At 41.6% G+C, this 14463-nt stretch overlaps 1 protein-coding gene across 5 annotated transcripts in view; it reads left to right on the forward strand.

Moving 5' to 3' along the window:
- Window positions 1-12419, forward strand: part of satb2 (SATB homeobox 2) — a 217770-nt gene extending 205351 nt beyond the window's left edge. For all 5 annotated transcript variants that reach the window (XM_072261606.1, XM_072261603.1, XM_072261608.1 and 2 more), the window contains one exon: window positions 7186-12419. In XM_072261606.1, coding sequence (XP_072117707.1) covers window positions 7186-7647 — 462 coding nt within the window. In that variant the 3' untranslated portion in view covers window positions 7648-12419. The remainder of the gene's footprint in view (window positions 1-7185) is intronic.
- The last annotated feature ends 2044 nt before the right edge of the window (window positions 12420-14463 follow it).

Below are 14463 nucleotides of genomic sequence, written 5' to 3' on the forward strand. Positions count from 1 at the left end.
CCTGAAAGTGAATAAAAATAAAATTACTGACTTGCTCCATTATCAGGTTTTTGTTTGATAATGCACCAGTGAAGTTGTGTTAATGTTGCAGTTGTATTATTCATGGTTGCCCTCAGCTCCCTCACACCATCCCTGCTACACCCCATAATTTGGTGCTCAGGGCTGTAACAGGATAAGTAATCACAGAGAGAAGACATCACATATGTTTAATTTGATCTACACGAGCAATCAGAATGAGCACAGATATTCTGCAAACTTTCCCGAAGGGTGGGGATTTGATGACTGCACTCACGAATTGACCCGATCACCTCCCGCCAGTACTGCCTGGTTGTGCTTCTGGGGCAAGGAGTGGGGCTATTTCATGCCACTTGTGTACGATAAATATGCCTTCTGTGAGCACTATTCTTAACCAGCCGGTCAAGTCTCTCAGACGTACCTCCTCCCACACCTGCCATTGCAGGGTTCACTCATTCAGTATCAACATTCCCCAGAAACCAGAAAATATAAGTGCTACTTATATTTTGTCTTCAAGGGGTGGCTTCAGAGACTGCAGCTGCTGAGTTACCTGTGACAGCTGTAACATCTCGCCACGTATCTGTAAGAAATACCAACAACTGGCAATGTTCATTTCAGTATGATGAACTTGCAGGGAAGCCCAGCAATACTTACCACGCAGTTAAATAACTTTTATTAATGAGTATTTCACAGATAGCATCAAGTAAGCTCCAGAATTGAGTTCCAAATTTAGGATGTCCTTGTAATAACTGACCTCTATGTTCAATCTGGCTATTTCTCTAATGGTGACAAGGGTGACAAGATTGTTGTCAGGCCAAAGCTGCGATGGACAAGCACTGAACAGAATGGGTATTCATGTTGGGGAGAGCTGTTGGGAGGGTTTAAACTAACTCGGCAGGGGGATTGGAACCGGAGTGAAGAGACTCAGGACATGACGGATGATAGAAAGTAAAGATAATGTGCAGTCAGATAGTCAGGAAGGGCAAGCAGGTGATAGGATTTAGTTGCAGCCTACAGGCTGAGTATCAAATCATTAGGGATGCAGAATCAGAAAGAACAGCAAATTCGGTACTCAAGGTGTTATATCTAAATGCACGCAGTATAAGAAATAAGGTGGATGATCTTGTTGCACTATTACAGATCGCCAAGTATGACGTTGTGGCCATCATTGAATCATGGCTGAAGGTTGGTTGTAGTTGGGAGCTGAATGTCTAAGGTTACGTGTTATATCAGAGGGATAGGAAGGTAGGCAGAGGAGTTGGTGTGGCTCTGCTGGTAAAGAATGGCATCAAATCAGTAGAAAGATGTGACATAGGATCGGAAGATGTTGAATTCTTGTGGCTTCAGTTAAGAAACTGCAAAGGTAAAAGGACGATGATGGCAGTTATATACAGGCCTCCCAACAGTGGCTGGGAGGTAGACCACAGGTTACAACAGGAAATAGAAAAGGTGAGTCAAAAGGACAATGTTATGGGAGTCATGGGAGATTTTAACATGAAGGTCGATTGGGAAAATCAGGTGGGTAATGGATCTCAAGAGACTGAGTTTGTTGAATGCCTAAAAGATAGTGTTTTAGAGCAGTTTGTTGTTGAGCCTACTAGGGGATCAGCTATACTGGATTGGATGTTATGCAATGAACTGGAGGCGATTAGGGAGCTTAAGGTAAAAGAACCCTAAGGAACCAGTGATCACAATATGATTGTTTTCAACTTGAAATTTGATAGGGAGAACGCAAAGTCTGATGTAGCAGTATTTCAGTGGAGTAAGGGAAGTTACAGCGCTATGAGATAGAGGTCGGCCAAAGTAAACTGGAAGGAGCTGCTGTCAGGGATGTCAGCAGAGCAGCAATGGCATATGTTTCTGGGAAAAATGAGGAAGTTGCAGGACACGTGTATTCCAAAAATGAAGAAATACTCAAATGGTAAGATAGTACAACCGTGGCTCTCAAAGGAAGTCAAAGCTATTGTAAAAGCAAAAGAAAGGGCATACAACAAAGCAAAAATTAGTGGGAAGATAGAAGATTGTGATGTTTTTAAAAACCTGCAGAGAGCAACTAAAAGAAACATTAGAAGGGAACGGATGAAATATGAAAGTAAGCTAGCAAATAATGTCGAAGTGGATAGTAAAAGTTTTTTCAAGTATGTTAAAAATAAAAGAGAAATGCGAGTGGATATTGCACCGCTAGAAAATGAGGCAGGAGAAATAATAACAGGGACAAGGAGATGGCTGATGAACTAAATGAGTATTTTGCATCAGTCTTCACTGTGCAAGACACTAGCAGTATGCCTGATGTTGTGGTGTGTGAAGGAAGAGAAGTGGGTGCAGTTACTGTTACAAGAGAGAAGGTGCTCAAAAAGCTGAAAGGCCTAAAGGTTCATAAGTCACCCGGACCAGAGGAACTGTACCCTAGGGTTCTGAAAGAGGTAGCATTAGAGATTGTGGTGGCATTAGAAATGATCTTTCAAAAATCACTGGACTTTGGCATGGTGCCAGAGGACTGGAAAATTGCAAATGTTACTCCACTCTTTAAGAAACGAGGAAGGCAGCAGAAAGGAAATTATAGACCAGTTAGCCTGACCTCAGTGGTTGGGAAGATGTTAGAGTCAATTGTTAAGGATGAGGTGATGGAGTACTTCATGACACAGGACAAGATAGTGCAAAGTCAACATGGTTTCTTTCAGGGAAAATCCTGCCTGATGAACCTGTTGGAATTCTTTGAGGAGATTACAAGTAGGATAGATAAATGCAGTGGATGTTGTATATTTGGATTTTCGGAAGACCTTTGACAAGGTGCCACACATGAGGCTGCTTACCTTTACCATAGTATTACGGGAAAGTTACTGACATGGTCAGAGCATTGGCTGATTGGTAGGAGACAGCGAGTGGGAATAAAAAGATCCTATTCTGGTTGGCAGCCAGTGGCTAGTGGTGTTCCGCAGGGGTTGGTATTGGGACCACTTCTTTTTATGCTGTATATAAATGATTTAGGTGATGGAATAGATGGCTTTGTTACCAAGTTTGCAGATGGTACGAAGATTGGTGGAGGGGCAGGTCGTGTTGAGGAAATAGGTAAGATGCAAAAGGACTTAGACAGATTAGGAGAATGGGCAAGAAAGTGGCAAATGAAATACATTGTTAGAAAATGCATGGTTATACCATTTGGTAGTAGAAATAACTGTGCAGACTATTTTCAAAACGGGGAGAAAATCCAAAAATCTGAGTTGCAGAGGGACTCGGGAGTTCTTGTGCAGAACACCCTGAAGGTTAACTTGCAGGCTGAGTTGGTGATGAGGAAGGCAAATGCCATGTTAGCATTCATTTCAATAGGTCTGGAATACAAGAGCAGGGATGTGATGCTGAAGCTTTATAAGGCACTGCTGAGGCTTCACCTTGAGTATTGTGAACAGTTTTGGGCCCTTCATCTTAGAAAAGATGTGCTGGCATTGAAGAGGATCCAGAGGATGTCCACAAGGATGTTTTCAGGAATGAAAGGGTTATCATACGAGGAATGTTTGATGGCTCTGGGTCTAAAAAGGCCTAGGCAAAGTAGATGTGGAAAGGATGTTTCCCATGGTGGGAGAGTCCAGGACAAGAGGGCACAGCCTCAGGATAGAGGGCCGCCCTTTCAAAACAGAGATGTGGAGAAATTTCTTTACCCAAAGGACGGTGAATTTGTGGAACTTGTTGCCACATGCAGCTGTGGAGGGCAGGTCGTTGGGTTATTTAAGGCAAGGATTGATAGGTTCTTGATTGGACATGGCTTCAAAGGTTTGGGGAGAAGGCTGGGAATTGGGGTCGAGGAGGAGATAAAAAAAAAGGATTAGCCATGATTGAATGGCAGAGCAGACTCAATGGCCAGATGACCTAATTCTGCTCCTATGTCTTATGGTTTTATGATCTTATGTCTTATTACCTCTTTCAGTTTGACCATCCTACCAGCTCTCTGAGCTCCCCCACTCATCATTATTAATTTAAGTCACTCCACCACTGGTGACAAGCTTTTAACCATAGAAAACTAAACTCTGAAGTAAGTCTCCCTACCTCTTGCTTCCTCAAAAAGGATTCAAGGGTTCATTTCTTATCAAAGGATCCAACTCTGAGATTCTTCTTCTCCAGATAGCCATGAAACAAAGACAAAAAAAGAACGACACCTCGATCATCAACCCCATCCCCGCATGAAATGCAACAAGGACATCGGTCCCCTAAATACCCCTTTCCCCGCACGATAATGGAAATTTTACTTGGCAAAATGGAGTCAAACATCGGCTTCCACCACCCTCCGCAGCCTTCTCGCTTTGATGCCAGTGCTCACTGCCTCCCAGAAATCTCTCAGAGACAGCAAAGCAGTTTCACATGCTCATTAAAACCTATATCATATACTAAACTTCAGTCACCAATCTTAATGTCATCTGCTATGCTTCAGTGGCAATTTTATGCAATAGCACCCCTGTGTGAAGCCTCTGGGATGTTTTGTTTAGATAGTATGTAAATACAATGATGCTGTAGTCGTGCAGGAATTACTGTAAAGGCTGCCTATGGTTAAAACACCTGTCTATTGTAGAACCCTATGTATGATCAAGTTCCCTTCATATGATTAAATTTAAAAGTCCAACATGTATCCATACATATATTTGTTCCTACAAGCAATAGAACTAGTTCTAACCATGTGAGGTTCTGCAGAGGCTGTAAATCTTGAGCAACACACTCAGAATGCTGGAGGAACTCAGCAAACCAAGCAGCATCCAGGGAGGGAATAAACAGCTGACATTCCCCTCTCTCTCTGCTTGTGGTAATTATTCTTTCTTATCAATCTTATGTGATTTTGATTCCATTTATTACATTACTTCTAGGTATATTTGCCGTATCTAGTGCCTTTTGTGTATTTTCCAACATATGGACAAAATTGGCTTATGGACTTTTGTATAAACAGAGCCCATTCATTACCCAGGGACAGCCTGGAAGTTGTCTCTATAATCTGGTATCACTTATTTCAAAGCACTTTGCATCAGCAGTTTGCCCCACTCTCGTCAAATATTATCTATTTAATGCAGTTTTAGTTAGTGATCAGACAATTTGCCAAGTCCTAGGTCCAATTCAAGGACTTGGATACTGTGAGAGACAAATCAGCCCTCTTGGGCTCCATGAGGAGAAATATTTGTCAATTTCAAAACCCTCTGCCCTTTCTCTTGGCCCTTGGATGCATAGAGACAATGTAGCTTCTAAACTATGAACAAAACTCATACGGCTATACAATTAGCAAAGACAGGATTAAGTTGGTTGCTTTACAAAAGCAGTGCTTGTTGACGAAAACTCAACAAAATTTGAAAGTAATTCTGCTAGAAACATTCTTCTTCCACGTCCTCAGTTGTGACATGGTGGAACAATGTTGGTAGGGAGGCAATTTGTCATTGACTCACTTTACAACTGATTTCCACGCTGAGATGTCTGGTCTCAGAAGAGAGAGTGTTCAAAGGAGTTATCCTCATGCCATGGACCTAAAACTGACCTATGTTTGTGTTCTATTCTGTCTATCACCTTCACCATCCTTACAACATCCAGCATTTTGGTGTTTCCAAGAGTTCTGGAACTATGAGGACCAAAATCAGACTCAATTGAGTTAACACTAACCATCAAACACTCATTAGTCATGTGTTATCCCATTTCACTCTCTCTGCACTCCCTTTGGCTTCAGCCATTCCACCTTTTCATATTTCGCCTTGCTCATGGTTTGACCAAACTTACAGTTGCCTGTCCTAATACTTTCTCAGAAGAGCCCTGAGTTTTTTTATAAAGCACTGAAGATTTTTTTTCCTGTGCATAGTGTTACAGATTGGTGATCTATTACTCTATCTGGAAGTGAACGTCCTGGCATACTAGGTGGCAATAAGGTTGGGCTAAGCTGTTACCGCTTAGTTGTCCACTGTATCTCACTGTCAGGACCATATCTGGGAGTATCCAGTGTGATGACTTTGACCCACGTCAGGCCATGGGCCAGATGCTTTGATTGGAGGAAATATAGTCCTACTATTGGTGTGTGCACACATTGATTAACATCAACTTCAAAGAGGCAATCTGCAGATGCTGGAAATCCAAGCAACATCCAGAAAATGGTGGGGGATCTCAGCAGGCCAGGCAGCATCTATGGAGAAGATTACAGTCGAAGAATCTCAGCCTGAAACATCAACTGTACTCTTTTCCATAGATGCTGCCTGGCCTGCTGAGTTCCTCCAGCATTTTGTGATGAACACCTACTTCCTGCTGGCCGAGGGCAAGCTCTCTTGCATAGCTCTGTAGCCAGTACTCCTAGGAATCAAGTTCCAAAGCTATGCTACATTCTGTAGACTGCTGGAGATTTCAGGTCAGATTCAGGGAACAAAATGAATAACACAGCTAAGGAGGAATGTGTAAACTCTGAGTGAGTATATACTGAAGGCAAGAAAAGCAAAGGGCTTCCTTCTAATTATATATTACTGATTCAGATAATCATAGCTCACGCCCATCTTTAGGTATCACTCACAGCAGTGGAGCTAACTCAATCTCCGATCATTGAATTGAAATGTAAAATCAAAACTCTAGCTGGAAAGGAGACGTTCCATTTGTACTTCAGCATAAGAACAGGTGAGGAATCACAGGTCCGGGAAGGGAAGAGCCACAGCACACACACAAAAAAAAAATCAGTCACAAAATTACAAACGGATCAAACAATCCTGAACTTGTGATGGGAACATTCCGTTTTGTGGGCCACGGCATATGGAGCTGTTCTTAAAGCAGCATGGAGATGGGGGAGGGGATTCCACTGGGATAATTGCAGCTTCTGAAAGGAAATTAAATTTAGCTAAGACCCAAGGATAAGTTTCACTGCCATGCCATCAGTCTGTGCAAACAGGATTAAATATCGAATCCAAAGGTGGACCAATCCATAGTACTTGACCATCTTGTTTCCAGCTGATCTAGTTCATGTAATAGTATTACTGTATTGAAGTATTGAATGATAACAGGACCATTTGTGTAAGTGACTCTTAGACGACTGCATTACAACTAAAATGAAGAAGGTCCAGTCAAAGGCAGAGAAACAAAAAAAAGTCTTTGCCCTGATGAAGTGCCTATGATAAAAGAATAAACAACCAGAACTGGGTCAGAAAGTAATTTTGTGTTTCTTCAATAATTTAGGCACTGCACAGACAGCAATCCCAGTCTGCGAAGGAGAGTTCACCCCCACGAGAGGAGAAAGGCACTCAGCCACAAGCTGCTGCTGAGGATAACTGTGCCAAAAAACCCAGGTCACGTACTAAGATCTCCGTGGAGGCACTGGGCATCCTTCAGAGCTTTATCCATGACGTGGGCCTGTACCCTGACCAAGAGGCTATCCAGACCCTTTCTGCCCAGCTGGATTTGCCCAAGCACACCATTATCAAATTTTTTCAGAACCAGCGATACCATGTTAAGCATCATGGTAAATTAAAAGAGCACTTGGGAACCACAATAGATGTTGCAGAATATAAGGATGAAGAGTTGCTCACAGAGCCTGAGGAGAACGACAGTGAGGAAGGCTCTGAGATGTACACCATGGAGGTGGGAGAGGAAAACCTCAGCAAAACCAAAGCCAAACCTCCAGAGCTCGACCAGAAATAATGTGAAACACCCACAAATGCATACCTACATAAAAGCTTGTTGACAGTTCAATGTGCAGCTTTGCGTTATGCATTAAGTGCATTTGATGTACGGCAGTATTCAATATGCAGGTGTAATCTAATGTTGCCTTGGTGTGGAATTTCAGAAATAATTTTTTTTCCACAGACATTTTGAATCTTACAGACTGGGAAAGATTAAATTAACTCCAAAGTTTGTTCACTAACTTAATCCTGCACTAAGACTTAAATAAAGGAACACTGGGGTCAAATTGGAAAAGAACATTTTGCCTAGGACAGATCTCTCCATACAAAAGTTCTCTGATTTTCATTGAAATGTAAAATGAAGATTCACCCAGATTTGTCCTCAGAATCACTTTGATGAATTGTTTTGGCTCTTGCTAAGCTGTCTGCAAAGGGGGTGTGGTGACTTTCAGCTTTTGTAATTCCTATTTATTTTCTCAGTTTGTTCTGATTTTTTTAAACTTGGCTGCCTGTCACATGACCATAAAATATTTTGGGGTTTGTACTTTTCTCAAGAAGAGGAAAACACCACTGCCAAAAGAGAGAAAGAGAAAACAAAATCAGCAGATACAAAATATATCTTTGAGAACATGGTTAATTTTACAGATTTGTTGTTTGGTGCAGTGTGAATCAGGCAGCTGTATCATTTGCACCAAGTATTAATATTTTGTCAAAAGAGGGATGTGTGGATTTGAGTAATGCCCAGGGACACTGCAGTTCGAATCAGAATGGAGATATCTGCAAATAGGATTGAAGTAACCACATTAGTTAATCAGGAAAAAAGAAAACAATAATAAATAGGGCATTGATTAGATCATAATAATCAATTGCACAATAATTAGGTTGAGACTTGCTGGTTTTGGAGAGATGTTTTAATGCATATAGACTAATATGTAAAAGTTCCATATTGTGGTCTATATGCTTGGCACATGGTCGTGAATGAATTATCTCCAAAGTTTAAAAAAAACAGTAGGACATTAAGAATGTTTAGTTCATTTCATAGCCAACATATTCATCATAATTGCCCTCTGTTACCTTAAAGCATGCTTTTGGATTGGTGCAGAATTGATTAAGTGATTCCAAGATTCAAATTCTTAATTCATTCAGTGAAGAGATTTGTCTCCCACTGCTTTGTCCCTGTCTCTGTCAGTCTGTCTATCTGTGTCTCTGTTTCTCTCACACATACACGCCCTTTTTTTTAACCACTTCCCCATGTGGTCAAAGGCAGAAAATGCTTCTTCACATTTTTTTTTCCTGTCGGCAGTACCATTGGGGGCAGACATTGCTCAATTCACCACACCATCCACTTGCCCGACATCAATCAGCAACACCGCACTTAAAGGTTCCTCTCCTCCCACTGTGTGCCTCACACCACAATGCCCAAATTGCATGCTCCATCGGCCATTTTCTGTATATGGAGCACATAACACAGTGCTTATTAACACACGGGACGTCTACCAAGTGGAAGAACCTGCATTTAAAACAGCTGTTACCCAGACGATGGTTGGTGACCGGGAGACAATGCCAGTGTTCTCCTTCAGGTGTCCCACTCCACGTCATCCCACAATCTCTTCCGAGAGACAAGCACAATAACATGCACATGCCCCCCGCCCCACTCTGCATAGCTGAGAACTGCCAGACGTTGGTATAAGACAAGGAAGAGAGGGATAGCATCACTTATTGTCATATCCACAGCCAGCAGCACAGTGGGGTTAATCTAGAGGTTAACTTCGAGGTAGGATCTGCCTTGTTTCTGTTACACAGAGAGTGTCCTGCAACCAGGGTAGAGCAAAGGGAAGCCCAGCTGCCAGCCTGCACGTGACCCGCAGCCAGGTTGCTTGACACCCTGAAGTGGTCAGGGTCAACCAGCTCTTCACCAGCCATGCTACAATCACAAGGGGAGCAGTGCATGGTAGCACACTGTCGGGAGAAAGCATGAGGAGGCAAGGGAAAGATGCAAAACATGTGCTCAGGAGGTGCTATATAGCTTTCCTGTATGGATAAATCTATTCAGTAGGTTTAGTGTGTTGGCCTTTTTTTTGCATTGTATCGAAGTGCGGCCAGTTACAGAAGGAAAGGCGTGGGATGGTTGATGAATGGCAAATAGTCATTGCATTATCCAGAGACATGGTTCAATCGAGTTGTCCCCGTCTGCGTTGGTTCCTCCCTGCCTTTACCCGCTCTTTCTCCTAATTGCTACATTGCTGCAGGCAAAGCCTGCGGCTGCACCACAGCAAGACTGCACAGCCTGCAGCTGACCTCCACGGACTGAGGCACTCCGCTGCAAGTATCACAGGGCTCTCCAGGCGATGCAAGCGTTGCCCGCAGCGTGGAAAGGGTCAGCTTTTAACAACATTCCTGTGGCAGTGTAGTTCACTTGTGTAGTCGCTGCCCACATGCAAGTGGGCCGGGCTTCAAAGCCTTTAGCAGAAAGCCCTGGGTTTGACTTGTCTGGTTCCGGAAGGTTCTGGGAAAGAGGATACCAAACACCAGCTGCATTGCCTGCTACCAAACACTGGGGAAAGGTTATCCCTCCTGGATGTGATGCATTTCCGAGCAGGCAGGTGTACCTCAAGGCCCTGTTCTCTGCTTTGTGATTCCTGAAAAGGGAAGGTCCTGACACCTTCCTCCCAACAACCCTGACCACCTCTCCCCCTCTCTCTCTACACACTGAGAGCAGCAATGGACTCCTTCCACAACAGTTGACATCAGACAGTGAGATGTTGCAAATGTGTCCAGCTCTGGCCTGAAAGGTATGCAACACAAGTCTGTTAGGTGTCATGTTGACCTGGATAGCTTCTGGGAAAGTACTCGCTGCCATGCTCTGTGATTGGGGTTATGGCCTGAACAAGTGGCAGATTCCAGTGAGGATATTTTTTACTGAAATGCAGATTTTTCTGCATGGTCCATACAGCAGATTCAATCGGAGAATACAATGGGGAGGCATGGTCTCCTCTTCAGCACCCATTCCGTCTCCCTTCTTTAGCAGTTTGCTAACTCTGCATTGTGTACATTCTCCCCATCATGAATCATGAAAAAGACAATGTTTTGACCCTGGGAGCTACTGATCTATGTTGTAGCCTAAAGCCAGCCGGTCAGAGCCTGCTAAACTGCTCCCTGTGGACTTCAATTACTTTCAAGAACTCTTAAGAGGGCCAACACTTGTAAAATAATTGGGGAAAAGATCAGTCAGCAATACACTTACAAGGATTTGAAGACGATTTAGATAGAACTGATAAGCAATCTCTCTGTTGCTGAATATCAGTTCAGTTATTTGAGGCCAGATGTAGGTGTAAGCTGGAGTGTGAGCTCTGGATGGAAGCAACAACTGATTTTGCCACGAGCCTGCAGCAGGAGCCAGCGACTGCCCTCTCATATAATCTCTGTCATTGACTTGTGTCACAAATTTGAGTGTGAGCACTGGGTGTCATATATATGAATGTACACCATACCAGACCACCCAAACAAAAAGCTGAATGAGGTCACAGTTTGCAGTACTTTTGTTTAAATTGACAGTTTATTAAACAAAAAAAAATTAAAATATGTGCAAAGAGGAACATATATGCATTCATCTTCCCTTATTGACATTCCCTAACCCAATCCACTGCGTACTGCCAGCAGGAAAGAAATGTAGTGAATGCCATGCCCTTGAATGCTGGTAACCAGTGATACCATGCATACCTCTAAAGAAAGCAAAAGCAGTCTCTCCTGCTATAAAGCAAAAGCAAAACCAAAACCTGAAGGTGCTGGAAATCTAAAATCAAAACAGAAAATCCTGGAGATAGCCAGCAAGCCAGGCAGCCACTTTGAGGGAAAAGCAGATTAATGGCCTTTGCACCAGAATTCAGGTCTTTGACCCGCTGCTCCTGTCTTTACCTATGCTACCAGGTCGACTTTTTTCCCCCAACATTTTCAACATGTTGGAAGTGTTAACAACATTTCTGTTTTTTATCTTCAGATATATTTAATTTCAACAGAACTTCGGATATGATGTGATTTTTATTAAACAAACTGCTAGAAATAATAAATTTCAAATGGGAAGACAAAACGATCACCTACTTTGACATGGAGTGGAACCCAGGCTAATTTATCTCAGGATTGCCAACTGGAGACTTGATCTTAAGCAGCAGTGAATTTTATTCAGGGATGAACAGATGTTAATGGATATAGGCTAGCACAGTAGAAGAAGCTGCTCTTATACAGATCTTTATCTTTAACAGACATGATCACAAAAGAACTGCCGCTGTGGTAAATAGACCAATAATTAGCATTTCTCTTTTTATGTGTAGTTATCGTGACATGAGAATTCCCAAACCCAATTACATCTGCTAACTTTGTACAAACTGTTCCATTAATAAGGACACTTTGTTTTGTAATATTTTAACCAAAATATGTACTGGAAATTGTCGATGCTAAGTCTTGCCTTTTCAGTTTTATTGTACTGCAAGAAATGCAGTGATTTTAAGTGAATCTGTGGGCATTTTAGCCTATAGTCTTGCCAGATTTTAAAAGTACAATGCATATACGTATGTCTATTTATTCATCACCTGTCATATATTATCTATTTGAAAACAAACTTTCTTTCATAGTGCCTCGTCAGAAAGCACAAATTTCTGCCTTTGGTGAAATGAAGAATAATTGTGTTTTTGCATTATTGACAATGTGAATATAAAATTAACATATTGTAAATGTTCTTTTTCATGTGAATCAACTTCTTATCTGCATTATCACAAAGTGATAATTATTTTTAAGTTATGTGCATTGTTAACCCATTAGATCCTTTGTTGTTGAAATAAAAGGCATCCAATAAATACATCTAAATTTGTCAAGTAATGCTCAGTACTGGTCTCTTTATACTATATTCCCTATAAGCAGCATTTAACAAAATAATCCCCCCATTAAATGTATGCTAGTTTTCCCCTTCAAGTTCCTTAGTAAATATTTTCTGCTAATAATTAAAAAAACCACGAATTACCCCATGTCAGGAAACTTTTGGAGCCCATATGTCCGCAATTGATATATATAATAAAAGACGTTATTGTATCACTAGCTTTACATCTAAGCAACATCACATAAATATTAAGGTTCTTGATGATGGTTCTTGTGTGGCACTGTGTCTTTCTGAATGCTGCATAAGAAACAGACACTTCAGAGAGGAGTGAGACAGACATCGTACAAAGTCCTTACTCACCAGTTAAACTTTTCTACAGCCTCTTAAAGAACCTAAAATTAGGAATTATTTGCACCAATTAGGGTGAAAATGTTTCTTCCTTTTTTCAAAAAAGAACATTGTTAAGCCAACACAAATAGTGACCATGATAACCATCAGTTTTCACCAAATGTGACACAAATAGCTGCAGATTGCCATGAATTCCCTTGGGGACACTTTTAAAGTTTAACGTTATATATTAATATGGCACTAGCAAGTCTCCTACAACCACTATACATGCATTCTTCCAGTCTAGTCCTGATGCATCAGTATTTGAAGAGTATCTGGTTTCTATTATAAATTACAAGAAGAATTAGCTCTTTCTGAAGTGAACCTTGTGGTAACAAGAAGCTTTTGTTAAATTTACTGTAATTGGACTTTTCCACAAACTGTAATCTGTGACATTTAAAGTAACATCTAAAGTACTGAGAAAATGTGTGTGTGTGTTTTTTTAAATGTTCCATAGGAGGTTTGTGCAAAAAGTATAACTTTAGAAAAGTGAATTGGGAATAGTGCAGAGATGAATTGTATATTCCTGCAGCACAGGTTTGTGAATCGAAATGGTATACAATACAATCATTTGAGCCTTTTCCAGAATTGCCAAAACTTTGATGTTGATGCACCCAAAAGAACTCATTTACTAAACATAACACAAGAGTCCTAACCCCCAGTTAAAGAGGTATGTTTTAATTAAATTTTTTTATGCTGGGGAGTGATGCTAAAAGTTCGGGGATTTGGTAAGCAAATTCTGGAGTAAGAGTCACAGTGTTTTGTGTTAATGGGTGGACTGGAAGGACTGGGAAGTTGCTGAAAGCCTGAACTTGGTTGGATAGAGTGTGTTTGGGTCATGAGGCTGATGGAGGCAGCAGTGAGTGGGGCTGAGCAAAGCCCGTAGAGGAATCTGCAATCATCTTGGGAGATTCCAAAGTAAATACACTGCGACAGACAAACTGATTGGATGTCAACAAGGATGAGAGTACTCTCCGGGCGGAACTGGGTAGAACTTAGTACATGGGTTCTGGCTGAACTGGACTTTAAGGCAAATTGACAGAGATAGCCAGTGAGGTTAGCATTGCAAAATGATGAACTTTTGGGACTATTACAATAAAGTTATAAGAGTAATAGAGGAATTCTCTTATATTAAGAAAACAATAAAACAAATTAAATGGTAAACTAAGGTATCAATAAAAAAGAATCAACTGGAAAATGCTTTGCCACTTTCAAACTGTGATGTAAATGAAAGTTGTGCAGTAGATTGCTTTGCAACAATCTGAATAACTGTACTTGTGGCATATACTCCGTCGTTTCCACCCTGCCACCCCCCCCCCCCACCCATTCCAAACAGATGCTCGCTCTCTAGATGGAGGGAACTTCCAAATACTGTCAAGTTTAAAATAAGGTTCGGGTCATTAATACCCAGGACATCTTTAGGGAGTGGTGTCTCAGAATGGCAGTGTCCATTATTAAGGACCTCCAGCACCCAGGGCATGCCCTTTTCTCACTGTTACCATCAGGCAGGAGGTACAGAAGCCTGAAGGCACACACTCAGCGATTCAGGAACAACTTCTTCCTTCTGCCATCCGATTC

The sequence above is a fragment of the Mobula birostris genome, chromosome 6 (genome assembly GCF_030028105.1).
Source record: "Mobula birostris isolate sMobBir1 chromosome 6, sMobBir1.hap1, whole genome shotgun sequence".
NCBI classification, from domain to species: domain Eukaryota; kingdom Metazoa; phylum Chordata; class Chondrichthyes; order Myliobatiformes; family Myliobatidae; genus Mobula; species Mobula birostris.